Below are 26,364 nucleotides of genomic sequence, written 5' to 3' on the forward strand. Positions count from 1 at the left end.
GATATGAGAGGTAATTCCCCAGAAGTGAAGCCTCCTCAAAAAGGATTAATAATTTATTATTATTGTCATCATTATTATTATCTTATAGGAAGGCCTGCAAAAACATGTTTTTCAAAGTACTATTACAAAAATATTTTTCAAAACATCCTGTACTGTGTTTGATCCTCCCTTGGATCTTGTTTGTAAATATGTAACACTACCTTTGTTGTCTCCTTTCTATTATTGAAAAATAGCACCTGCAGCTAACTTACAAAAAACATTTTTATCTTGTTTGCAAATATGTAAAGCTACCATTATTCTTTTCTTCCTGTTCACCTGCAGCTAGCCTACCTTTGTTTTTGCTTTTATTAATGGGAAAATTTTCATGTCTAGATTGTGCCCCTTGAAGCCCAGTCAATGGGACAAGGGGGAAAGGGGTGAGGGAAGAACTTGCATTGGGGTATAAATAAGCCTTGCTTCTAGAATTCCTTGGTACTTCTTGGATGGTGCAACTAGTACGACAAGGGGCATACTGTCTTCTCATGAATACCCAATAAATTCCTTTCTGCTTTCTAGGTATTTAAGTCTTTGTTTTTGATTGTTTTGTGAGCAATGGTCTATACCACACAGTATTTTTGAATAGTGGTTTCTGTAACACAGAATTGGTGCATTGGCTGGGAATCCCCCTTATCTGAGGAAAGGTCTCCCAGTTAATCCTAGGACAGGTGCCCGCTGACCATCTGCCAGTAGTCCATGAAACAGTTTGGGAGTTTCCTTTCACTTTTAAGGAAAAGTCTCAAAGAAAGACAGCTACCTGAAAGCAGAAACCTAGAAAAGGGAACAACCACCACTACCTGCTAAAACAATTTGAAATGGTCACGTAACTTTTGTGTTGCACAGTTCTAGGAAGACAAGATCTAAGGAGTCCTTTATTGGAGCAAGAACTAGTGCTGGGTGACTGGAGGGAGGGAAACAAGACTGAACTCAGTGAGGGGAGAAGGCAAGAGTGGTGAGCCCCAACAGGGCAAGAACTAGTGAGCCTTGGGAGTCCCAGTCAAAGTCTGGGGTCAGCAACATAGTTCTCTTCCAAATGTTCTGGATACTAGCCCATTAGGGATCAAGATTGCTAATTGGACATTAAAGTGTAAAGGAAAAGGGGAAAAAAAGTTTTTGTAAAGATAAAATATTGCTGGGGTGGCTAGGTGGCACAGTGAATAGAGCACTAGCCCTGGAGCCAGAACTTGAGTTCAAATCCGGCCTCAGACACTTAATAATTACCTAGCTGTGTGTGACCTTGGGCAAGCCGCTTAACATCATTGCCTCGCAAAAAAATCCTAAAAAAAAAAAAAAAAAAAAGATAAAATATTGCTGTTTTGATTTGAGCAGACACTCAGATCAAAGGAAATGTCTTCTGGCTAAAGTACAGGTCATCTGAAGGCTGGGTTTGCCAAAATTTAAACCTATATGTGAATCTGGAGTGAGGAAGAAAGTGAACATCAGCCCTTTGGCTGCCCCAATTGTGTGACAATGTTTGGCAAAACAAAGGAGGAAGAGGAGGGGGAACCCCCAACTCTGTGGGATCCCCTTCTTGCCATTCCTCCTCCTCATGCTCCTTGGTCGATACCACTTTGGCTCCACCTTTGGCTCCTGCTTCTGCACCCTCTCCGGCCCCTCTAGGAGGAGCAGCAGACTTGGAGAGTTTGATTGACCTTGCTAGACCAGGGACACTTGCTAGACCAGCCCTGCTGAGGAGAGAACTGAGGCAGTCAATTAAAGACCAAGAGAATCTCTCACTCCCGAGTATTACTAAGTTCTTTCACTTGAGGGAGGTGCCCCTCGTTCCGGTTGGGTGATAGGCATGTTTATTTAATTATTTTTTTCAATTAGCTAACTCTATTTGGGCTGATCTGTATAAAGTAATCTGAAAATGCATATAACTGAATTAAAAAGGGTTTTGTAAAAATGCACAACTTTGATTATGATGTGATGTTCCTAAATGTTCTAATATTAAATATAAAACTCTTATAACCTAGAGCATTAGGAAGTTAGAATTGCTCTGAGAAAAATAAGAATTTGTAAACTTTTTAAGTTTTGAAGGAAAATAATTTAAGGTTATTTTGGATATGACTTTTGGAATTTATAAGGTTGTTAAATGAAGTATAAAGATTTTGTAATCAGAAAAAGGGATTTTTTAGAAACATCTGATCATAAGAATTTTCTGTGTTGCAAAAATTCTAAGTAGTAAAAGGAATATATGTGAAATTAAAGTATGTTGTATATAATTGGTAAACTTTTATAGAAGAATAGATTCAAACTAAACTTTTTTGAGAATTTAAAATTGTGTTGTGATAGCAAACAGATTGAATGGAGGGTTTCATCTAATGTTCTAGTCATTTACTTTCACAATTATACAGCTTTGGGATGTGAAAACCAGGACACTGTCAACAGTCTCATACGTGTATTTATATATACATATATATGATGACCAAAGTAGCTTACTTAACATCTGTCATTTGAAAATAGGAAAATGACCCTTTGACCCAGCAATACCACTACTGGGTCTATACCCTGAAGAGATGATGAAAAAGGGTAAAAACATTACTTGTACAAAAATATTTATAGCAGCCCTGTTTGTGGTGGTGGCAAAGAATTGGAAATCAAGTAAATGTCCTTCAATTGGGGAATGGCTTAGTAAACTGTGGTATATGTATGTCATGGAATACTATTGTTCTGTTAGAAACCAGGAGGGACGGAATTTCCTGAAAACCTGGAGGAATTTGCATGAACTGATGCTGAGTGAGATGAGCAGAACCAGAAGAACACTGTACACCCTAACAGCAACATGGGAGTGATGTTCAACCTTGACGGACTCACTCATTCCATCAGCGCAACAATCAGGAACAATTTTGGGCTGTCTGCAATGGAGAGTGCCATCTGTATCCAGATAAGGAGCTGTGGAGTTTAAACAAAGTTCAAGGACTGTTCCCTTTAATCTAGAAAAAAAACAGATATCTTATTGTCTGATCTTGTCACCTCTTAGACTTCTCTTCTTTAAGGATATGATTTCTCTCTCATCACACCCAATTTGGATCAAGGTACAACATGGAAACAAAGTAAAGACTGACAGAGTGCTTTCTGTGGGGGGTGGGGAGAGGGAAGCAAGATAGGAGGGAAAACTGTAAAACTCAAATAATATCTTTAATAAAAATTAATTTAAAAAAGAAAATAAGAAAATGTATCTATTTGAGGTCTTGTTCTATGTAAATGTAACACTGCCTAGCACAGGTAAAAGTTTACATAGGGGTTTTGAAATCATTACATGTATAAGATTAAATTCTTGGAGAATTTCATTTTCTTTAATAGAAGCATATTTGGGAGAAGAGGATAAATAAGCTTGTAAAACAAAAATGTAAAAGGTATTAGGTTACAAGGTTAACCTTAATTAATTATGTTGTTAAAGAATAAGATGTCAGCATGTAAAGCTTGTGTTTCATGTAGGTTAATAATTAAAGAAGTCAGGATTGTGTATTCCCCATGTTAAGTGCAAATTCAGAAGGATAGTGGATAGGATATTGGAGAGCTTATCCTGACTGCATGATACCCTTCCAATAAAATTGAATAAGTGTGGGGGCTCTGAAGAATGATTGGAAATTTAAAATCATATAATCCACAGATAGATAACTTTATGAGTAAGATGCTGAAAAATATAAGTTATGTGATCTATTTTTGTAAATGTAAGTGATGATACTGAAGTCTGGAATTATTGATAGCTTTGTAGGAATAATGAGAGAAAATATCAAGTCATGACTCTCAGGGATCCATGAAATTTTTAAACAATGTGATGGAATTTGCTCTAGATCTGTAAGTTCATGTATAAATGAAATAATGGAAAGATATGTTTTGTAAAATCTAGTAATTAATATTTTGTTACATTTGGAATTAATAACACATGTTGAAGATTTAAAGTCATCTAAGATGTTCTAATATATTCAATTTGAATTTCAAATATGGCTAATAAACAGGTTTATTTTAGAAAATTATTTGTATAGAAATTTTTCTAGTATATACATAAATTGAGATTACTGTGGTTATATCTATATCTATATCTATATATATAAAATATCAAAACTACAGTTGCTTTCTTTGAAGTAAAAGATAAAAAAATTAATGGTAATAATTTGAGATTTTTCTGTGATCATCTGTAGCTAATTGTTATGTAAGAATTCTAGGGGCACTAGGTGGTGCAGTGGATAAAGCACCAGCCTTGGAGTCAGGAGTACCTGGGTTCAAATCTGGTCTCAGACATTTAATAATTACGTAGCTGTGTGGCCTGGGCAAGCCACTTAACCCCAGCCTTGCAAAAATCTAAAAAAAAAAAAAAAAAAAGAATTCTGGAGATGATGAACAATTTTCGAGCTAAAAAGAGGTGTTTATTTATTGTATAATACAACAGGCTAGAAGGAGGTGTCTCTAGCCAAGAGGCATCTGACATACCATCTTTTTATAGGAATAGAATGGATATGATTCCAGACAAAGGGATTGTGTGTCTGGAGACTAGAAGTTAGTACCCCCTGAGAGAAAGAACTTCTAGTTGAGTTATGGAACATATTTATGATGGATTTTGTGTATCAGGGAATACTACAAATGCTGGGAGAATTTGACTGCTTTTTGCATGAGTTTGGAAGGTGTTTTCTGAAGACAGGGACCTAGAAAGGATACTCAGAGTAGATTATGTGTGTCAGGGAGGGGGCTCACTGATTGGGCCCACATTAAGATTACAATTGGTATTTAGTCCTTGTGAACTGGATTCACTTGAAGGTCAAATTAGATGTAATTACTATTTTAGATCATGGGTCTTTTAATTGGTTTCTGTTCTGTCCTATACCAGGTGTGATCAGCAAAGGAAGTGCTGTTGGGTCAATGCTCTTCTGAAGCCAGGAAGCCCAATGGGAAGTCTGAAGACCACAGGTGACAAGTACATTGGTACGAAAAGTTGAAGGGGTGGCTTTTTCAGTGCAGTCTGAGATTGGAGCCTTTCTGACTTGTTTTCCCAAATGTGACATTAGAATAATGTCTCACCAGATAGATTTAAAATTTGGCTTAAAGCATTTGACTACCCACATGACCTCTGCCTGGAAAATGACTTTCAAAACTATAAAAATTCCTTTATAAAGGAATTTTCTTTTGATGTCCTGGATCTTTATAGTAATTCACTATAAGCAAATCTGATATAGAAATTTTAAAACAATTGGCATTTAATAATAGCCAGATAGGCTAGTGTGTGGTTTTGACATCAGCTGTTAGCTACATGTTCTGACAAGAATTAAGATCCTTTGATTTTTTATATTAAAGGGGATATTTAGGTAAGAAGAATAAAAAAATTTTGTAATCTCAAGGTATGATTCTGTGTAACAGCAGTTTCAAGTTCTACTTTAAGGAAAGGAATGTGAATTACTTGAGCACATCAGGAGAAGACTAACCCATGATATATTTAGAAATATTTTGGGAAGAGAAATTTATTTTAGTTAAAGATGCTTGGGTTATTATTTTAGGAGCAAAAGTTTAAGATTGTAAGTCATTTGCTAGACACTCTTTGTACTAAGATGATCATCTAATGTATATGTGACAAGCTCAAATTCATCTGACAAATTTCAATGAATTTACTTGTGCAGTAAAAATAATTATGGAAATTTTATTTTTTTCAGAGTGGAGTACGTATGTCAACATGACAGTGAATAAATCAAAATGTAAATTGCAATAGTTCTAGAATTTTATTGTCTAATGATGAAAATATGAGTCTTGGTCTGATAAGATGTTGTGTTAAGAAGTTCCTTTACCAGAAGAGAAGATCTCAACAAGTAACCTGAACTGGAGATGACTTTTTGGAACAGACTCTGAAGATAAAGAAAAATATTGGATGTCTCCAGGGGAAAAGAGAGAGACTGGACCAGTTCATCTTCTCCATCTTGCATCTATGTGTATAGTTTGTTTGGTCGGGTGATCTTCCCCTTTGATATCTGCAACTATCCCCTTGATTCTGTGTTTCACCTCTACTTATGTCCCTTTCCCTGTAGATAAATATTTTGCTTGTTGCCTACCCATTGCTAAGAAGAAGGGATGGGGAGGCGCCTTGGAGAGAGTGAATGTTAACAGACTATTCAAGGGAAGAGCAGGTACCCCAGCTAGATTATATATCATATGCTAACAAGTGGAATAGTACTCACATTCAGTATAACAAATGGGAATTGGGTCCTATGTACTGATTCATATTCATAACCCTCAAGATATAGCAATGGGAGGGGGGCGGAGCCAAGATGGCGACAAGAATAGATCATGTCCTAGGCGCTCTCTCATAAATCTTTGAAACTAAGGACTCTAACTAAATTTTCGAGAGACAGAACCCACAGAGGGACCCAATGAGGCAGTTCTCCTACTCTTACCTGGAAAAGAGCAGAAAGGCTCTGCTCCCCGGGGTCGGAAGGGCGGCCCGCCAGAGGGGCGGCCTGCCAGAGCCAAAGAACTTCAGTCTCCCGGAGGCAACACAGGAGTTTCCTGACTTGTGCCCCGGGGAGCAACAAGCACAAACTGGGGGAACAGCGGGGGGACCTCTGCCAGAGCGAGCACGGGGAGCCCAGCCCTCAGGGCACACAGCAAGCAGCTTGGTCTTTCCCCAGCCCAGACCCGGAAACAGAAGCAGGCGGAGCAGGTAAGCAGGAGCCCCCAGGGCATGAGCCCATTGAGCTGAGGGAGGGGAGTGAAGAGAGAGAGACTGTGGAGCTCTGTCCTCTGCCCCTGGAACAGGACTCTGGGGCTCTGACCACATTCAGATCCTGATCCCAGTCTAGGTCCCCCCACAGAACAGCAGGGCCCCATCCACCTCGGACCCGTGGCAGGGGTGTGGAGCTTGTGGTCATTCACAGACCAGGAGGGAGGACAGAGCCGCACACACTGAGACCCTTCTGGGAGTGTCCCAAAATTTTAGGAAGCACCCCCAAAACAGGTTTAGACTAGGAAAATGAGCAAGCAGAGAAACAAGAGAAACACCATTGAGAAATACATTATCTATGAACCCAAGAAGGATCAATATACTCAGTCTGAAGATGAGGAAGCACAAGCTCCTGCATCTTAAAGACTCCAAGAAAAATAGAAATTTGGGCTCAGGCTATGACAGAGCTCAAAAAAAGACTTGGAAAATCAAATGAGGGAGTTAGGAGAAAAACTGGGAAAAGAAATGAGAGAGATGCAGGAAAAACATGAAAATGAAGTCAGCAGCCTAGTCAAGGAAATCCAAAAAAATGCTAAAGAAAATAGCATGCTAAAAACCAGCTTAGGTCAAATGGATAAAACAGTTCAAAAAGTTATTGAGGAGAAGAATGCTTTAAAAAGCAAAATTGGCCAGATGGAAAAAGAGATAAGAAAACTCTCTGAGGAGAATAAATCCTTCAGACAAAGAATAGAATTCAGGGAGAATGATAAATTTACCAGAAATCAGGAATCAATACTTCAAAACCAAAAAAATGAAAAATTAGAAGAAAATGTGAAATATCTCATTGAAAAACAACTGATATGGAAAACAGACTTAGGAAAGATAATTTAAAAATTATTGGAATACTTGAAAGTCATGATCAGGAAAAGAGCCTTGGCATCCTTTTCAAAGAATTACTACAGGAAAATTGCCCTGATATCCTGGAAGCAGAGGGAAAAATAGATATGGAGAGAATCCACAGATTCCCCCCCACACCCGAGAAAGAGATCCCAAAAAATCCAGGAATTTTATAGCCAAGTTCCAGAACTCCCAAGTCAAAGAGAAAATATTACAAGCAGTCAGAAGGACACAATTCAAATATCGTGGAGCTGCAGTCAGGATCACACAGGACTTAGCAACAGCTACACTGGAAGCTTGTAGGGCTTGGAATATAATATACCGGAAGGCAAAAGAGCTTAGAATGCAACCGAGAATCAACTACCCAGCAAGGCTGAATGTCCTCTTCCAGGGAAAATGATGGACTTTCAATGAACCAGGAGAATTTCAAATGTTCCTTTTGGAATGGCCAGAGCTGAACAGAAGGTTTGATCTTCAAATATAGGACTCAGGTGAAGCATAGAGAGTGCAGGAGAAGGGGAAAATATGAGGGACTTAATGATGATGAACTGCATGTATTCCTGCATAGAAAAATGACACTGATAATACTCATATGAACCTTCTCAGTTAATAGAGCAAGTAGAGGAGCTTTTATAGTTGAAGCACAGGAGAAAGCTGAATTCGAAGATAAAATATAGTGTAAAAAATGGAGTCAATAGAAAAAAAGGGAAATGTAATGGGAGAAAGAAAAAGGAGAGGGGGAATAGGCCAAGATACTTCATATAATAAGATTTTTCTTTATTACAATGAGCTACTGCAATGATATGGAAGGGAGGGAGGCAAGGGGGAATCTTCATTTCCATCAGAGGTGGCTAGGAGAGGAAACAGCATATATACTCAATGGGGTATAGGCATCTGGAGTAAGAAGGAGCGGGGGGAACAGGGGGAAGGGGGGGGTGCTGTGAGTGATGGAGGAGAGGATGGACCATGGGGGGAGAGTGGTCAGATATAAGACATTTTCTTTTTTACTTCTTGCAAGGGGCTGGGATTGAATGGCCTGTCCAGGACCATAGGGCCAGGTAGATGCTGGGCCTAAGGGGTGATGTTGGGGCTCAGGACCTCTTGGCCCCAGGACCAGGGATCTGTCTGCTGTGCCACTCAGCGACCCTACAGCGGAGTCAGAGTGAAAGGGGAGAGAAAATATAGTACATGGTAGTGGAGAAATACGAAAGGAGAAAGTTGCAATCAGCAATGGCAACAGTGGAAAAATATGGAAGTAACTTTTGCCATGGACTTATCATAAAGAATGTGACCCATTCGCGACAGAGTTGTTGGTGTTGGAACAAAGACTCAAGCACATTTTTTATTATTGTTATTTGGGAGGGGGGTGCAGGGCAAATGGGGCTGGGTAGCCTGCCTGGGGCCACATAGCAGGGTGATCATTGGGTGTCTGAGGCCAGATTTGGACCCAGGTGCTCCTGGTTCAAGGGCCAATGCTCTGTCCACCACCTAGCCACCCCTACTATTATTACTATTTTATTTTATTTTGGTTTTTTTTCTTTTGGGGGGGTTTTTGCAGGACAGTGGGGTTTGGGTGGCTTGCATGTCACATGTCTGGGTGAATGTTGGGTGTATGGGGCCGGATGTGGGCTTGGGTGCTCATGACTCCAGGGCTGGTGCTCCATCTACTGCACAACCTGGCCATACCTACAATTATTACTATTTTTTTTAATTTTAATTTTTTTCTCTCCCCTTTATCACTCAAGTGAGTCTATATTTTTTGGGGGGGGTATCTTGTTTACTCTTAAACAAGAATATTTTATTAATGTATAAAAACATTGTACAAAATGAGAATAAATATTAAATAACTGAATTTCAATAAAAAAAGATATAGCGATGGTGTTTGTCTAAGGTGGTAGGGAGTAACCCTCAAGAAAAATGTTACCAATAGCTTTTAGTGGAATTATCTTACTCCCGTTATGTCCCCTCTATATGAGAAAAACTAATAATAAGAATAGTTCAAAACTGTATCTCACTTTATTAAAGGGAAGAGAGAAATCAAACTGAAGGTTCTGAAGAATCAAGATACCCATTCAAGACCACCTTGATAATTCACAGGAAGATTTAGTAGAGGAAGTATCCCAGCAGTCGTGTGAGAAGGCTTCAATTGGTAGGACCATGAGAGGTAATTCCACAGAAGTGAAGCCTCTTCAAAAAGGATTAATAATTTATTTATCATCATCATCATCATCATCATCATCATCATCATCATCATCATCATCTTATTGGAATGCCTGCAAAAACATGTTTTTCGAAACACTCCATACTGTGCTTGACACTTCCTCGGACTTTGTTTGTAAATATGTTACACTACCTTTGTTGTTTCCTTCCTGTTACTGAAAGATAGATCTTGCAGCTAACTTGCAAATATATAAGCCTTGCTTCTTGTACTCCCTGGCTGGCACAACTAGTGCAACGAGGGGGGAACTGCCTTCTCATGAGAATGCACTAAATTCTTTTCTGTTTTCAAGGTTTCAAAGTCTTTGGGGTTTTTTTTTAAATTTTTTTAAAAAAAAGTAGCAGTCTCTGTACCACGCAATATTTTTGAATAACGGCTTCTGTAACACACTAGGCAAATAAAAAGTCAGAATTTTAAGAATTATCATGTAATAGAAAGGGGTATTTGTCTACATCTAAACTGAATCTCTGCAGCCTCAACCCATAGATCTTTACTAGTAATTAGCTCCTTTGGACTCTATTGATCAAGCCTTAGACCATTCTTCTCCAGATACTGCTTTACTACTCAGACTCTCCTTCATGGATCCACATCCTAGTTCCTGAACTTGGCTTTTTTTCATGAAGTTCTCGGTTCTTCTTTAATGATAACTTTTTCACTGTGGTCTTCCCCTGCTTCCCTAAAATGAAGGCTACAACCAGGATTATGGAACTCACCCAACAGGCAGCCTATAATGGGCCTCCAACCTACCCTCCCAGCCAGGCTAAGCTACAGGGGTGCAAAACAGTAGATGACCTAACTCTACAACAGTCAGATCACCACTTATTCCTCCATGTCTATCTTTAAATTCAGGTATATATAAAAGATATTGTTATTGTTGTTGTTCAATCATGTCTGACTCTGTGAGCCCATGAACCATGGGGCTTTCTTGCCAAAGCCACTGGAATGGTTTGCCCTTTCCATCTCCAGCAAATTAAAACAAACAGAGTTTAAGTGTCCTGCACAGAACTAGTAAGTGTCTGAGGCTACATTTGAACTTAGGTCTTCCTGACTCCAACCAGCATTTTATACACTAAGCCATCTAGCTGCCATATAAAGTAACATCCAGTGCTAAAGCCTTTGGGTGCATTTGGATATTTTTTTTAAATTACCATTAATTCAATGATGAAAATTGTCATAGTTGGAGAGTTCCCCTAGACATAAATGCCTGAATTTTCAGAAATGCACTTTTCCAACAAAACTCCTTTAGCCAAAGTTAGAGCCCACTCCTACGACTTCTTCAAACTGAAAATGGTAAGCAAGGTGATTACTTTGCCCACTGATTTCAAACTGCAGAGAATTTTTTTTACTTAAGTCTCTTAAAATAAATAAATTTCCTTAGTCTCGGGTGCTGTGTAATGAGTCTGAAAAACTGGCATCAAATCTTGAATCTGTTTACCTTGTAAGACTGGCCATCTTTTAACCTTGTATGAATTTAACCTCTCTGACTTCTTTCCCTATAAAATGAGGAGACTGGACCAACTGCTGTGCAATAACCCTTCTCCCTTTAAATCCTCTAAAACCCTCTGCTATAGCAACTAGGGGTGTTTTATTCAGACTGAAGCACATCCCTTACCTAGATAACTTGAACCAAACTGTGGGCTGCCTGGCCATGGATTACAAGTTGTCTACAAACCAAATTTTAAGAATTGTGTCCAGGGGTGGCTACGTGGCACAGTGGATAAAGCACCAGCCCTGGAGTCAGGAGTACCTGGGTTCAAATCCAGCCTCAGACACTTAATAATTACCTAGCTGTGTGGTCTTGGGCAAGCCACTTAACCCCATTTGCCTTGCAAAAACCTAAAAAAAAAAAAAAAGAATTGTGTCCATGACTTTGTGAGGACCAAGATCAGATAGAGTCCACAGTCCATGGAATTATGAAAGATAACTGAAAATGAGATTAGTCTGGAGGGTCTTGAGGCAGTTTAGTTTTTCTTTTTCTTACAATATTCTGTTAAGGAGGAGTTAGGATCATAGAGTCAAAGACCTGGAAATAAAATAAGCCTTTCAGGGCCCATTTCTTTTTTAGAGAGGCACAGGGAAGGTATGTGATTTCGGAAGTTCCTACAGATAGTAAGTAGGCAGGCTTGAACTTGAAACCAGGTCCTGCAACTCCAGAGCCAGTGGTTTTTTTATTTTATACTGTGTTAACTCCCTTCTTCAGGACTCAGGGCTTGAGATTGGGAGAGTGGAGACTCAGGACTAGATGATTCTAAAAAGCAGAAGGTATATGGATCAAGGCATAAAAATAAGGCTATTTATAAAATGCTGAGCATTCCAAAAATATTAATATCAGAAATAGCTAAAAAACCTAATGCAATATTAACTTTCATTAATAAAAGTACAGTGTCCTTTGACTCAGTGACTTCAAGACTGAGGATATACTTCAAGGAGATCAAAGCTAGAGAAATGGTCACCACATATCAAAATATTCATCACTGCCCTTTTATGGTAGCAAAGAGATGGAAATAAAGGGAGTGTCTATAGGTTAGGGAATGACTGAATAAACTGGTAAAAGGATTTTAAAAATAGGTATTATTATTATTATTATTATCATTATTATTATTATTGTGCATTAAGAAATAATAGATAGCCATCTGTATCCTGAGAAAGAATTGTAGAGTTTAAACAAAGATCAAAGACTATTACCTTTAATTTTTTAAAATAAAGTATTATGTTATTCTGCTATATCACATACTATATGTTTCTTCCTTAAGGATATAATTTCTTGGGGCAGCTAGGTGGCGCAGTGGATAAAGCAGGCCCTGGAGTCAGGAGTACCTTAGTTCAAATCCGGCCTCAGACACTTAATAATTACCTAGCTGTGTGGCCTTGGGCAAGCCACTTAACCCCATTTGCCTTGCAAAAAACCTTAAAAAAAAGGATATAATTTCTCTCTCATCACATTCAACTTAGATCAATGCATTCTATGGGAATGATGCAAAGACTAACAAACTGCCTTCTGTGGAGGGTGGGGGGAGGGAAGCAAGATTGGGGGGAAAATTGTAAAACTCAAAATAAATAAAACCTTTCTAAAATAAAAAAAATGGATATTAGAAATTCTGAGAACATGAGATGATTTAGATTAACTCAAACAAAGTGAAGAGAGCAGAACCAACAACATATACTATGTAAATTAAAAGTCTATTAAAACTTTAAGATTATAATAGCAAGAGTAAAATGAGCAGAACCAGAAGATTATACACACTAACAACACATGGGGTCATAATCAAGCATGATAGACTTTTTCATTTCAGCAGTACAATAATCAAAGACCATTTTAAAAGATTTGTGTTGGAAAATATCCATAGCCAGAGAAGGAACTATGGAGTTTAAATGAAGACCAAAGCTTATTATCTCTTCTTTTCTCCACTCTAATGTTTTCTTTCTTCTCTTTGGATCTGATTCTTCTCTCACAATATGCTCAATATCAATCTATGTTTAGTATGGCTATAAATGTAAAGCTTGTTATCAGACTGCGTTTTTGTTGGGGGAGGGAAGAGAGGGAGAAAAATTGTAAAACTCAAAAACCTTGTTAAAAAATGATTGATAAAAACTGCCATTGCATGTAGTTGGAGAAACAAATAAATAAAATATTTATTAAAAAATTATAATAGCCATTTAACAAAGCTTTTTAAAACAAAAAAATACTGAATAATTGCACAAAGCAGGCATATAATAATTGTTTACTGAACTAAATTTTATTTACCAAAAACAAAAAAAAATTAGTAGCTTCACATAGGTAGAATTGCATCAAAAATAATAACTCCCGACCTTGAAGAAGACATAAAACCTACTGACTAAAGAGCATTTACTAAAGATAAAGATAGAAGAGCTAGTGGCATGATGTACACAGAATACTGGGACTGGAGTCAAGTCTGTGTGACCCTGGGCTACCTCAGTTTCTTCAGCTGTAAAATGTGGATAATAATGGCACAAAGCTTAAAGGGTTGTTTTGTTAGGACAGAATAGAATAGATGCTAAATAAATGTTTATTCCCTTCCCTTCCCAGGTGAAAGGATTATAATGTCAAAGATATTTGTGTTTGATTATAGAGACAACAGGATACCACTTTAGTTTCTTGAATAGGGAATGACACAATCAGATCTTTGCTTTAGGAATGTCACTTTGTTGGCTCTGAAGAAAATAGACAGGAAAGGGGGTAGGAGATTTGCAGGAACACCAATTAAAAGACAGGTGCAATGAGCAGGAGTGAGGTGATTGAAGGGCTGAACTAGGGTGGTAGCTATGTCAGTGGAGAGGAGGACAGATGAGAGATGCTGTGGAGTAAAATCATTAAGACTGATGCCTGGTTATATGAGGTTATGGAAAGATATGGGATGCATATAGAGATGTGGGAATCATCTGTGTAGAAAGGCTAGCTGAACCCATGGGAGTTGATAAGATCAAGTGAAACAATATAGAAAGAAAAGTAGTGAGGGCAGAGTTCCATATATACCCAAAGAGGTAGCTGGATGGTGGCCCTACAAAGAGGACTGGGAAGGAACAGTCAGTCAGACAGAAGGAAGAAAAAGTTTTGTCACATAACTCAAGGAGAATAGAATATTGAGGTGAAAAGGTGTAGGTCAACAGTGTTAAAAGAAAAAAAGATCAAGAATCAAGAATGAAGTCATTGGATTTGGTGCCAGACTCGGAGAAAATGCTATATAAGTATATTTATTATTGTTATTGTTACCACTACCATCATCATCATCACTATCATCATCACTTGGAGAAGGTAGTTGACTGATAAAGTTGGAAATCAGATTGAAAGAGAATACAATGGGAAGAAAATGGAAGCAACAAAGGCAAACAGTTTTTTCTTTTTTCTTTTCTTTCTTTTGAATTTTTTACAATTTTTCCCCTAATCTTGCTTCCTTCCCCACATTGCCCAAAGAAGGCAGTCTGTTAGTCTTTTTTTTTAAGGTTTTTGCAAGGCAAATGGGGTTAAGTGGTTTGCCCAAGGCCACACAGCTAAGTAATTATTAAATGTCTGAGACTGGATTTGAACCCAGGTACTCCTGACTCCAGGGCCAGTGCTTTATCCACTGCGCCACCTAGCTGCCCCTAGTCTGTTAGTCTTTACATTGTTTCCATGGTATTATATACACTGATCTAAGTTGAATGAAATCCTACAGGAAAAATTGCCCTGATTTCCTAGAAGCAGAAGGCAAAATATAAATTGAGAGAACCCACCAATCTCCCCAGAAAGAGATCCAAAAACAAAACAACCCCCAGGGATATTATAGCCAAGTTCCAGAATTCCCAAGTCAAAGAGAAAATATTACAAGTAGCCAGGACACAATTCAAATATCGTGGAGCTGCAGTCGGGATCATGCAGGACTTAGCAGAAACTACATTAAGGGCTCACAGGGCTTGGAATATAATATTTTGGATGGAAGAAGAGCTCAGAATGCAACCAAAAATCAACTACCCAGCAAAACTGAACATCCTCTTCCAGGGAAAAAGATGGACTTTCAATGAACCAGGGGAGTTTTCAATGTTTCTGTTGAGACAACCAGAGCTGAACAGCAAGTTTGACCTTCAAAGACAGGACTCAGGTAAAGCATAGAGAGTGGAGAAGGGGAAAATATGAGGGACTTAATGATGATGAACTGCATGTATTCCTGCATAGAAAAATGGTACTGATAATACTCATATGAAACTTCTCATTTAATAGAGCCGGAAGAAGGAATTTTTATAGATGAAGCACAGGAGAGAGCTTAATTTGAAGATATAATATATTGTAAACATGGAGACAATGGCTAAAAGGGAAATGCACTGGGAGTAAGAGAAAGGAGAGGTGGAATAGGCTAAGATATTTCATATAAAAGATATATATATATATATATATATATACACATATATTGTAATGAGCTTTTGCAATGATATGGAAGGGGGAAGGGTGAGGGGGGATGAGGGGAAACGTCACTCTCATCAGCAATGGCTCAGAGAGGAAACAGTATACACACTCAATAGGGTACAGACATCTAGAGTAAAAAGGAGAGAAGGGGGAAAGGGGGGAGGAGGGATAGAGGAGAGGGTAGATCATAGGAGAGAATAGTCAGATATAACACATTTTCTTTTTTACTTCTTGCAAGGAGTTGGGATTGGGTTGGCCTGTCTGGGACCACAGGGTCAGGTGGTTGCTGGGTCTCAGAGGTGGTATGTGGGCTCGGGGCCTCTTGGCCCCAGGACCAGTGATCAGTCTGCTTTTTCTAAAAGTTATGCTATGAAAGAAAAGGAAGACAGTAACTTTGGACAGTAACTTGCAGAGTCAAATAAGAGTTTTTAAACCATGATGATGGTGACATGGACATGCTTTGCAGTCAGAAGGGAGAGAACAAGCAGACAGAAAGGGGTTTTAAGGGAGAGGCAGAAGAGATGAGGAGGAAACAGTCTGCTGTTGGAGATAAATAGAGGAGCTGCTGCTTTGGCAAAGGGTCGTCTCGGGGCGGCTAGGTGGCGTAGTGGATAAAGCACCGGCCTTGGAGTCAGGAGTACCTGGGTTCAAATCTGGTCTCAGACACTTAATAATTACCTAGCTGCGTGGCCTTGGGCAAGCCACTTAACCCCATTTGCCTTGCAAAAACCTTAAAAAAAAAAGGGTCGTCTCTTCAAGAGACTGGTGAAAAAGAAAGAATGGGAGATGAATTCAAGGGGTCTTGTGGATACAAGTAGGAGGGAAGCAGGGACTCAGAATAGTCTATTTTCTCAGCAAAGTATGAGACAAGGATTGTGTTCTAGGGCTGATGGGAAAAGGTGTAGGGGGCTCAAAGAAAGAGATTTATAATACTCAATGGGGGAAGGGAATGTTCAACAGAGAATAAAATGGGAAATGCAGAAAGGCTTTCCTTGTTACAAGAAGGGTCCAGTTCAGATTCAATATCAAGAATGCAGTGGACACAGTCAACATGGTCTCATGATTTACATCAGCATCATTCATCATTCAAGTAGTAGTGTAGGAGATAGAGTAAATAAGTGTTGGAAGTAAATAAGCATGTATAAAAATCAGCTATGTGCTAGTCAATGTGCTAAGCACCTTAAAAATATCATCTCATTTGATCTTCACAACAACCCTAGGAGGTTGGAGATAGATAGCAAGTACAGATGGCCTTTTCCAAGAGTTTGGCTCCTAGAAAGAAGCCAGATTTAGAAAGGAGGAGAAACAAGCTGATGGTTTGATGAGATAATAGGTCGAGAAGATTTTTAAGGATGGATATATGTGAGCATGTAAGTAGGAAAGGATATAGTGGATTGGAGAGAGTAAAGATTGGAGGGAGGGGGTGATTGAAGGGGCAACCTTTTACAATTGAGGAAATTGAGGCAGACAGTTTAAGTGATTTGCCCAGAATAACATAGCTAGTTGTATCTGAGACCATATTTGAACTTAGTTCTTCCTGACTCTAAGGCTTCACATTCTATGTACTGTACCTGTTCAAGCTTGGCAAGGTGTGAGGAGTTAAAACCCAAAGGGTTTTGAGATTTGAGAGAAGAGGATAATACAGCTTTAAAATGTTTACAGCCGAACTTTTGACATCATTCTCATCCAGACCTTTGATATTCCTCTCATGGGTTACAACCTCTGATTCTTTCATCTCTTCCTCTGCCTCATTTCTCTGAAATCGATTCTTTATCCTCTCTGCCACCTTAGCCACCACCCATCCCTGTTTTCTCAGACAACTCATCAGCCCTGCTTTGAACTCACTTTCTTCTCTTCAAAACAATTAAGCAACCCTGAATCTTTTGCCCTGTTTCTCTAGCTCCTCCTCTCATGCTACTGAACAACACTGGAAAACAACACAATTGTGTGAAATGGGTTCATCACTGAATCTAAATTCTACCCTCATTGAAGAAAAACAATCTTTTTATTCATTTCTCTAATGAATGCCCCCCCACTCTCAATTAGTTATTCCAAACCTTCTCTTCTCTCTTCAAGCGACAATTTCCCTTTTCAGCAGAGGATTTCATCTCCTTAATTTACTGAGAAATTAAAGAACCTATTTATTCCCTATTCCAGTCATCAGAATTATCCCCTATTCTCTTTTTCTTTGTTCTAGACTGTATGTGTCATGGACCCCTTTGACAGGCAAGTATAGTCTTCTCAGAATTATATTTTTGAATAATTAAAGAAAATAATAAATTTCAAATAGAGGTAGATGAAAATAAAAATGTACTTCTCTCCTTCCCCTATTCAAATAAATGAAATTGCTGAAATTCATCTGGAGCCCTTGATCCCATTCCCTCCAGGGGACTAGCCCCTTCAATCACCCCCTCCCTCCAATCTTTATTCTCTCCAATCCACTATATCCTTTCCTACTTACATGCTCACATCTATCCATCTCTAAAAATCTTCTCTTGACCTATCATCTCATCAAGCCATCATCTTGTTTCTCCTCCTTTCTAAATCTGGCTTCTTTCTAGGAACCAAACCCTTGGAAAAGGCCATCTGTACTTGTTATCTATCTACACCACTCCCTTGTGACTAAAACTTCTCCCTCCAATGATATTGGCAATACCTTAATTACAAAATTCAAATCCCTTTTCTTAGATTTCTCTTCTTCTTAACCTCTCTACAACTCTTGATATTATTGGCAATCCATCCTCTCCTACTACCTATCCTTATTTTCCTCGGCTTTCAATGCTAGTATTCTTTCCTGATTCTCCTCCTAGCTCTCCAATCATTCCTCGGCTTCTTTGCCAACTTCCTTTCCAAATTCTAAAGATGTTACTCAACATTTTGTTTTGAGCTCTCTTCTTCTATACGCTCTCCTTTGGATAGTTATTTCCATGGGTTCAATTATCATTTCAATGCAGGTGTTCCCCTAGCCTTTCTCCCAATCCCTAGTCTTCTATTATTAACTACCTGATAGAAATCTGCCACTCAGGTGTCCATATGCCTCTCAAGCACAAGAAATCCAGAGCAAAATTCATTATCTTTCCCTTCCAAACCTACTTCTCTTCCCAATTTGCCTCTTTCTGTCAAAGACATCACCTAGTCCTCCCAGGTTGATGACTTTGATGGTATCTTTGCCACTTTGGTATCCTCTCACCTAGCATGTTCAAATGGTTTCCAAATCTTGTTGCCGCTACTTCCAGAAATATGGAAACTGGGTGAATCCAATTCTAGATCTAGCTTAGTTCCTTTTCTATTCAATTTTAAGTCTAGTCTAATTTCTGTCTTGGGAGAAAACATTATTCAATTATAGGAATTATGAGAAAAATTTATGGAATTCTTTGAACCTAGTCCTGCATGACTGGGAAACTGGACCACCTCTATCTGTTGCTTAGAGACTCTTAACTAAGGACGTATAAATTATGCTGATCAGAAACCCAGTCAGAAACCCCCATCCAAAGATTGATGCAAGGAGTTTTCTCACAATCATACTTTTCAAGCAACCTATATCTTATCTGAAAACTGGTCTCATAATGGTTAATCAGTTACTGTTTCCACATTCCTTTCATAGAATAAACACTTGGCCGGAGAATCCTCTTTTTCTGATTTCAGGGAATTGCACTTGTTTGCTCTCCCTCCTACCAACTCTTGTAATTTATTCATCTTCAACTCATTAAGCTTCTAATCTTTTCTCCAATTTAAATTCATTTTATGCATAAAAATCTGTCTCCTCTCTGTCTCTCTCTCTCTCTTTAATTTGTGCTTTCATCAACACTCACCTGAGCTACTAAAATGGAGTCTTCTTTGGTCTTTGCCTTTCATATCTCTCCTCAATCCCATCCATCTTGCACAAGTACCTCTCAGGAAAAAACATATCAACTCCTCTTTTGACTTTTAAAGCCCTTTACAATTTGACCCCCCACTTACCTCTCTAGCCTCCTTAAATATTATTCCCTCTCCCATATTCTAATCTAACCAAAGCCTTCTTGTTCCTCCTCACATGTAAGCCCTCCATGTTCCATCTTTGCACCATTTCATTCATCCTTTATGCCAACAAGACACTAAGCATTATCAGTGCTCCAGACAATTGTCTGAGACTAATAGCTGCAGAGAAGGTACCAATCTCCATTGGTCAAAGGGGTTTCCTCATTGGGAATTTACTAAATCAATAAAATCACAAGTCTAGTCCCATCTAATCCCACCCTATAGTCCTATGAATACAGAATGTCTCCTTTAAATAGAAGGTAAACTCCTTAAGAGGAGAAACTCTTGGTAGATTTTCACTTCCCAAACTTTCGTGTTTGGATATGTTTGTCTACCCGACCTGACTCTTGGAAATTCAAGTCCAGACCCACCAGAGCTATTGTGGGTGATAGCTGGTGCCTGACCAGGGACTGATGGACAGACAGACTGACAGATGGACAGATGGACAGACGGATGGACGGAGAGCCGGACCTGGAGGGGAATCAATCTTGAAAGGAAAAGTCTGGACACCTGTGGGTCAAAAGAGTGCTCATAAAGGGACAGCAGGCAATTAGGATGGAGAAACTGTCTGGGTACCAGAAAGAAACATCAGACTGTGCAGACCAGTTAAATCAAGTAATACGGAAAATGAAAAATTTACACTTAAGAAATCAAAGAGGGAAATATGAGAGGAGAACACGGCATGGACTTATGGAACAATTTATGTTGTTTACATTACTCATGAACAATTTGGGGACTGTAAAAGGAATTTAATATTGGACTTACATTCAAAACCCTCCATGGGTCACTGTTCTACAATGAGGAGACAGTATGGTTGAAATTGTATTAATTGGGGATGCTGCAGATTATCTGGGATAAAACAAAGTTCCTACTGGAGATATCAAAGAAGAGATGCTGTGAAGAAAATTTAGGTATAATTTTTCTGGTTTAAATACTGTGACACCTAAATGTTTTGTAAAACGTGTATTGTTGAACCATATGCTAAATTAAGTAAAACTAATCATTCAACTCATCCAAATATTTTTAACAGGTGAGCATTTAGGACTTTAGAAATATCAAGAATTCCATTTATAGAAAGTATTGAAGGAAGAAAGATAATTCCTACAGAATCTCCTTGTTTAAATTTATGTTTGGGATTTCGATAATGAATGTTTTTCACCCTGGGTTGCCTGTCATAGCCTAGATAGAAGAATTTATGATCATTCTATTTTGCTTCAAGTGTGGAATTCTCCTGATAGAATTGTTCCATGGGGTATTCCAGGCTATATTAAACCAATTATACACCCAGAAATAGGGTTAGCTAATTCAGAGATATGGAAGGCTATGGCAGTTATAGATGAGATAAGATATAGAATGAAATAAGATCTTGGACAAAATATCATATGCAAAAAAGAAATTGTCTGTGACTGCATGCACTGGACCAGATATTGTCTTCATGATAGGATCTTTCAAAGATGTCAATATTATCAGAGAAAAAGGGGGGATATAATGTTAACTGTTACAATTGCACTATTCAAACATGTATAAATAAGGAAGTGATGGATGATGATGTTATTTTCATGATAAGAAAACCAAAATTTTCTATAATACTGACCAAGGTAGAAGGCTGGTATATGTCTCCTGCTGATGAGTTCTTAGAAAAAACATTAAAGAGAATTAGGCAGAAGAAATGTGTTAGTTGCATTGTGTATCGTGGCAGCCATTATAACAGCTACTTTGGTGACTATTTCTATACAAGTAGGGAATAAAGAAAAGATTGGAAACTAAAAAAAAAAAAAAAAAGAGGAGAAACTCTTTCATTATACTCTGTAACCACACTACTTTGATGTAGATGATAGAAAGTCAGTCTCTGAATCAGGAATACCTGGGTTCAAGGCGGCCCCCTCTAACATATATTAGCTGGTGCCCTTGGCACATCACCTCATTTCTCATTGTTCTAGGCAATTCTATTAAGACTACAGGTTGAAAAGGATGTGCTAAGCTGCATTGAGGGGAAGGGGATGAAAAGAAAGGAACAGATATTCATACAGAGCTCACAATGAGTCAAGCATTATAATAAGTTTTTAACAAATATCTCATTTGATCCTCACAGCAAGCCTGTGATGTATGTGCTGTTACTAGCTCCATTTGCTGTTGAGGAAACTGAGCCAAATAGAGGTCAAGTGACTTATCCAGGACCACACAACTAGTAAAGTGCTTGAGGTCTCCCAAGACAAAGCCAGAAACTATATGAACACAACTACAAAACACTTTTCACACAAATAAAGACAGATCTAAACAACTGGGAAAATGTCAATTGCTAATGTTTAGGTTGAGTTAATATAATAAAATTGACAATTCTACCGAAATTAAATTATTAATTCAGGGTCATACCAATTAAACTACCAAATAATTATTAGGAAAATAGTAACAAAATTCATATGGAGCAAAAAAAAAGATCAAGAATAATCAAAGGAAGGGGTGGCTAGGTGGATAGAGCACTGGCCCTGGGGTCAGGAGTTCAAATCCGATCTCAGACACTTAATAATTACCTAGCTGTGTGGCCTTGGGCAAGCCTCTTAACCCTCATTGCCTTGCAAAAACAAAAAACAAAAACAAAAGGAAAAAAAGAATAATCAAAGGAACTGATGAAAAAAATGTAAAGGAAGGTGACCTCTTTCTACCAGATTTAAAGCGGCAGTCATCAAAACTGCCTGGTACTGGTTAAGAAATAGAGTAATGGATCAGTGGATTAGGACAGGTACAAAATAAATAGTAGTAAATGACTACAGTAATCTACTATTTGACAAACCCAAAGACATTAGTTTCTGGGGATAAGAATTCACTATTTGACAAAAAATTCAAAAAAACTAGTTTTGGGGAAAACTAGAATAGTATGGCAACAAGTAGGCACAGACCCACATCTTACATCCTATACCAAAATAAGATCAAAATGAGTACAGGACTTAGACATAAAGGGTGATACCATAGAACAATTAACAGATCAAGAAATACTCTGTCATATCTATGGAAAAGAGAGAAATATATAACCAAGCAAGAAATAGAGTACATTATAATTAAAAAAATGCATGATTTTGACTATATTAAATTAAAAAAAGGTTTTGCATTAATAAAACCAATGCTGCCAAAATTAGAAGGAAAACAGAAAGCTGGTAAACAATTTTCACAACTAGGGATTCTGATAAAGGTCTCATTTCCAAAATATAGAGAGATTTGAATCAAATTTCTAAGTTTACAAGTCTTTCCGCAAATGATAAAAGGTCAAAGGATATGAAGAGGTACTTTTCAAACAAAGAAATTAAAGCTATAGATAATCACATGAAAAAATGTTACAAATCATTATTGATTAGAGAAATGCAAATTAAAACAACTAGGAGGTACTACCTCATACCTATTAGATTGGCTAAAATGAGAAAAAGGGAAAGTGATCAATGTTGAAAAGGTTGTGGCAGGATTGGGACACTGATGCATTGTCGGTGGAGTTGAGAACTGATCCAACAACCATACTGGAAAGTAATATGAAACTATGCCCAAAGAATGATAAAACTGATCATACCAGAAGAAATCATATAAAATAGGAAAAGCTCCACATGTTCCAAAATACTCATAGCAGCTCTTTTTGTTTTGGCAAAAACTGGAAATTAAGGGAATACCCATCAACTGAGAAATGGCTGAACAAATTATGATATATCAGTGTTATGAAGTTCACCAGACTATTCACCATTGAGGGGAGGGGGTGGGGGAGGGAAGGAAATTATCTAACTTATAAATATGCATATGCATGTGGATGAACGTTGAAAAACTTTCATAACATGTAAATATCAGTTGGAAAAAAAATAATGTGTTTGGGGTCTTATTTGAACTTAAGTCTTGTAGACTCCGGGTTGAGCACACAAATTCTGCATAACAATTAAATCACCTTTTAGACCCTGTCCCTAGCATCTACTGGAGGGCCTGATGATTAACAGATGCTTAAGGAATGCTTATTGATTAGTTGAATTTTGACTTTTGCCTCTTCTGTCTTTGCCCAAATTCTCCCCATATATGTTCTTCATCTATTTCTGTCTCCTGGAATCCCTAGCTTCTTCCAAACCTCAGCCCTGTGCCACCTACTACAAAAAGCCTTCCTGAGATTCCTCATTCCTAGTTCCTCCCACTTCTTGGAAAGTACCTTGTATTTTTCAATTTATTTCTCTTTCAACATGATGCAATCCTGACCTCTCTCTAAAATACAATGTCCTTGAAAGCAGATTCTCTGTCATTTTTGTTTCTTCAATATACAGTAACATATACATGGGTATACAGTAGTATACAAAATGCATAGCATTCATAAGCATTTGCTGAATTGAATCACTAGGTGATATTTAAAATTCCTTTAAGACATGAATATAAACTGCTAAGAATTACAACTTGTCATAATAAATGATCAAAACAGTGCCTGAGAATCATTAATAAGAGGTTATATTTTGCTCAAACTATTCTTCTTTAAAAGATAGGAAAGTTATTATCTATTATATAAAAATTCTAATACAATCTGGAAAATTGGGTTATCCAGAGGATGAAGCAAGGCTCCATATATGCAAGGTTTTCACTTTTGTTAACAGTAATCCATATGAGTGGCACAGTGGATAGAACACCAGCCCTGGAGTCAGGAGTACTTGAGTTCAAATCTGGCCTCAAACAGTTCATAATTACCTAGCGGTGTGGCCTTGGGCAAGCCACTTAATTGCATTGCCTTGAAAGGAATGCACAACCTCTTTCAGTTATAGGTCAACAATAGTTCAAAATGGGCCCAGAGTTAGAAAGACCAGAGTTCAGATCCAGCTTTAGACACTTTAATTAATCATTCATCTCTTGGTTGCCAATAGAAGGGTCTATGTGCCAGCTCTTCATCAAACCTATTCACCCAGTCCTGAAAACTACTGAACTCATTAAAATGGGCTATTTCGCTGGAGGGACCTACCTCGTATTAACCAAGAAAGCCCACGAGATGAGCTTTCTTTTTCTTTTAGGTTTCTTTGCTAGGCAACTTGCCCAAGGCCACACAGCAATAGGAAGGGTCTGAGGGTGTATTTGAACTCCGGTCCTCCCGGCCCAGGCCCGGGGCTCTCCCCACCGCACCGCCCGGGCCCCACCACCGGGGCCCCAGTGCCCCACCTGGTAATAGCTGGCTTTGGCCTCGATCATCATCTGCTGCGTGGTGATCATCTTCTTCCTGCGCTTGCACTCGTCCTTCAGCGCCCTCATCTCGGCCGCCTGCTTGGCCAGCAGCTTCTTGCTCTGCTCCAGCTCGCCCAGGGCCCGGCGCAGCTTGTCCTCCAGGCCTTGCAGCTGGCCGCTGAGGAACTCCTGCGAGTGCAGCAGGTACTCGATGGTCAGCTGGGCCAGGCGCACCAGCTTCAGCAGCACCGGGTCCACGCCGGACTGGCAGTGCTGGCACTTCTCGTCCTCCAGCTTGCAGAAGGTGATGTTCATGATGTTCTCCTGCAGGGTGAGGAAGTCCAGCTCGCCGGCCACCTTGTCCACGTCGATCGCGCTCAGCCGCCTCCAGTCCACGCTCTCCAGCCGCGGCCGGAATTGGAAGAAGGGCAGCGGCCCCGGGCCGGCCGCCGCCATGCCGAGCGCCCCGGGCCCGGTGGGGTGGGCCGGGCCGGGCGGCGTCGAGCCGAAGCGGGGCCCCTCCGGGCCGCCGGCGAAGGGGTAGTAGACGTGCTTCTGGAAAGGCTGCGGGGGATGGGGGGAGAGAAGAGAGAGGCGGCTGCAGGCAGGCCCCCCCCGCCTCCCCGCCCCCCCCCGCGCCCCCCGAGGCTCGGGCTTACCATGTCGGGGTGCCGCCCGGCGGGCTGCGGCAGGGGCCTCCTCCCGGCTGCTCGGCCGCCGCCGCCGCTCTCTGGATCCCGGGCTGGCGGCGGCGGCGGCTCCGGCCTAGGGTCCGGGCGTCCCGGCCGTTGCTATGGCAGCGTCCCCGGGCGCCCGCCGCGAGCGCGCCTGCGAGGAAGGCGGGGAGGGGGGCGGTGAGGGCAGGGACGCCCCCCGGCTCCCGCTCCCGGCACGACCCCCCCCCCGCCGCCGCCCTGCGGCTGCCCCTTGGGCCAGCGCAGCGCAAAGCCCGGGGACGGGCACCGCCACACACCTGGCACCGGTGAGGGGGGCCTGCCAGCGTTACTGTGGGTGGCCCGGGTGGGAGGGCGAAGAGAAACCCTGCAGTCATGCTGCTTCTAATTTATATCGCCTGCAGTCAAACCAAGGACTGAATATCGGGGGGCGGCTGGGTGGCCCTGGAGTCAGGAGGACCTGAGTCCAGATGCGCCCTCAGACACTTACTAACGACCTAGCTGGGTGACCTTGGGCAAGCCACTTAAGCCCACTGCCTTGTGAAAACAAAAAATAAATGAAAAAGAGAAGAGACTGGGCAGGTCAGTCAGAATACGATTTTCTGAAAAGCTTGAAATAGCAGCCTAAGCAGTGAGACTCTGCAAAGCCATTCAAATTCTTCAAATAGACTAGAGATCACAGAGGCTAGGTGGCACTGTGGATGGAGCACCAGCCCTGGAGTCACAAGTACCTGAGTTCAAATCCGGTCTCAGACATTTCATAATTACCTAGCTGTGTGACCTTGGGCAAGCCACTTAACCCCATTGCCTTGCA

At 39.8% G+C, this 26,364-nt stretch overlaps 1 protein-coding gene across 3 annotated transcripts in view; it reads right to left on the reverse strand.

Annotated features, from left to right (window-relative positions):
• The window catches only part of DZIP1 (DAZ interacting zinc finger protein 1), a 104,377-nt gene extending 78,699 nt beyond the window's left edge, over positions 1-25,678 (reverse strand). For all 3 annotated transcript variants that reach the window (XM_074191909.1, XM_074191908.1, XM_074191907.1), the window contains exons 1-2: positions 25,536-25,678; positions 24,874-25,440 (exon numbers count right to left, since the gene is read on the reverse strand). In XM_074191909.1, the coding sequence (XP_074048010.1) occupies positions 24,874-25,440; positions 25,536-25,538 (570 nt within the window). In that variant the 5' untranslated portion in view covers positions 25,539-25,678. The remainder of the gene's footprint in view (positions 1-24,873; positions 25,441-25,535) is intronic.
• Positions 25,679-26,364: the final 686 nt, after the last annotated feature.

The sequence above is a fragment of the Macrotis lagotis genome, chromosome 6, assembly GCF_037893015.1.
Source record: "Macrotis lagotis isolate mMagLag1 chromosome 6, bilby.v1.9.chrom.fasta, whole genome shotgun sequence".
NCBI lineage: Eukaryota > Metazoa > Chordata > Mammalia > Peramelemorphia > Peramelidae > Macrotis > Macrotis lagotis.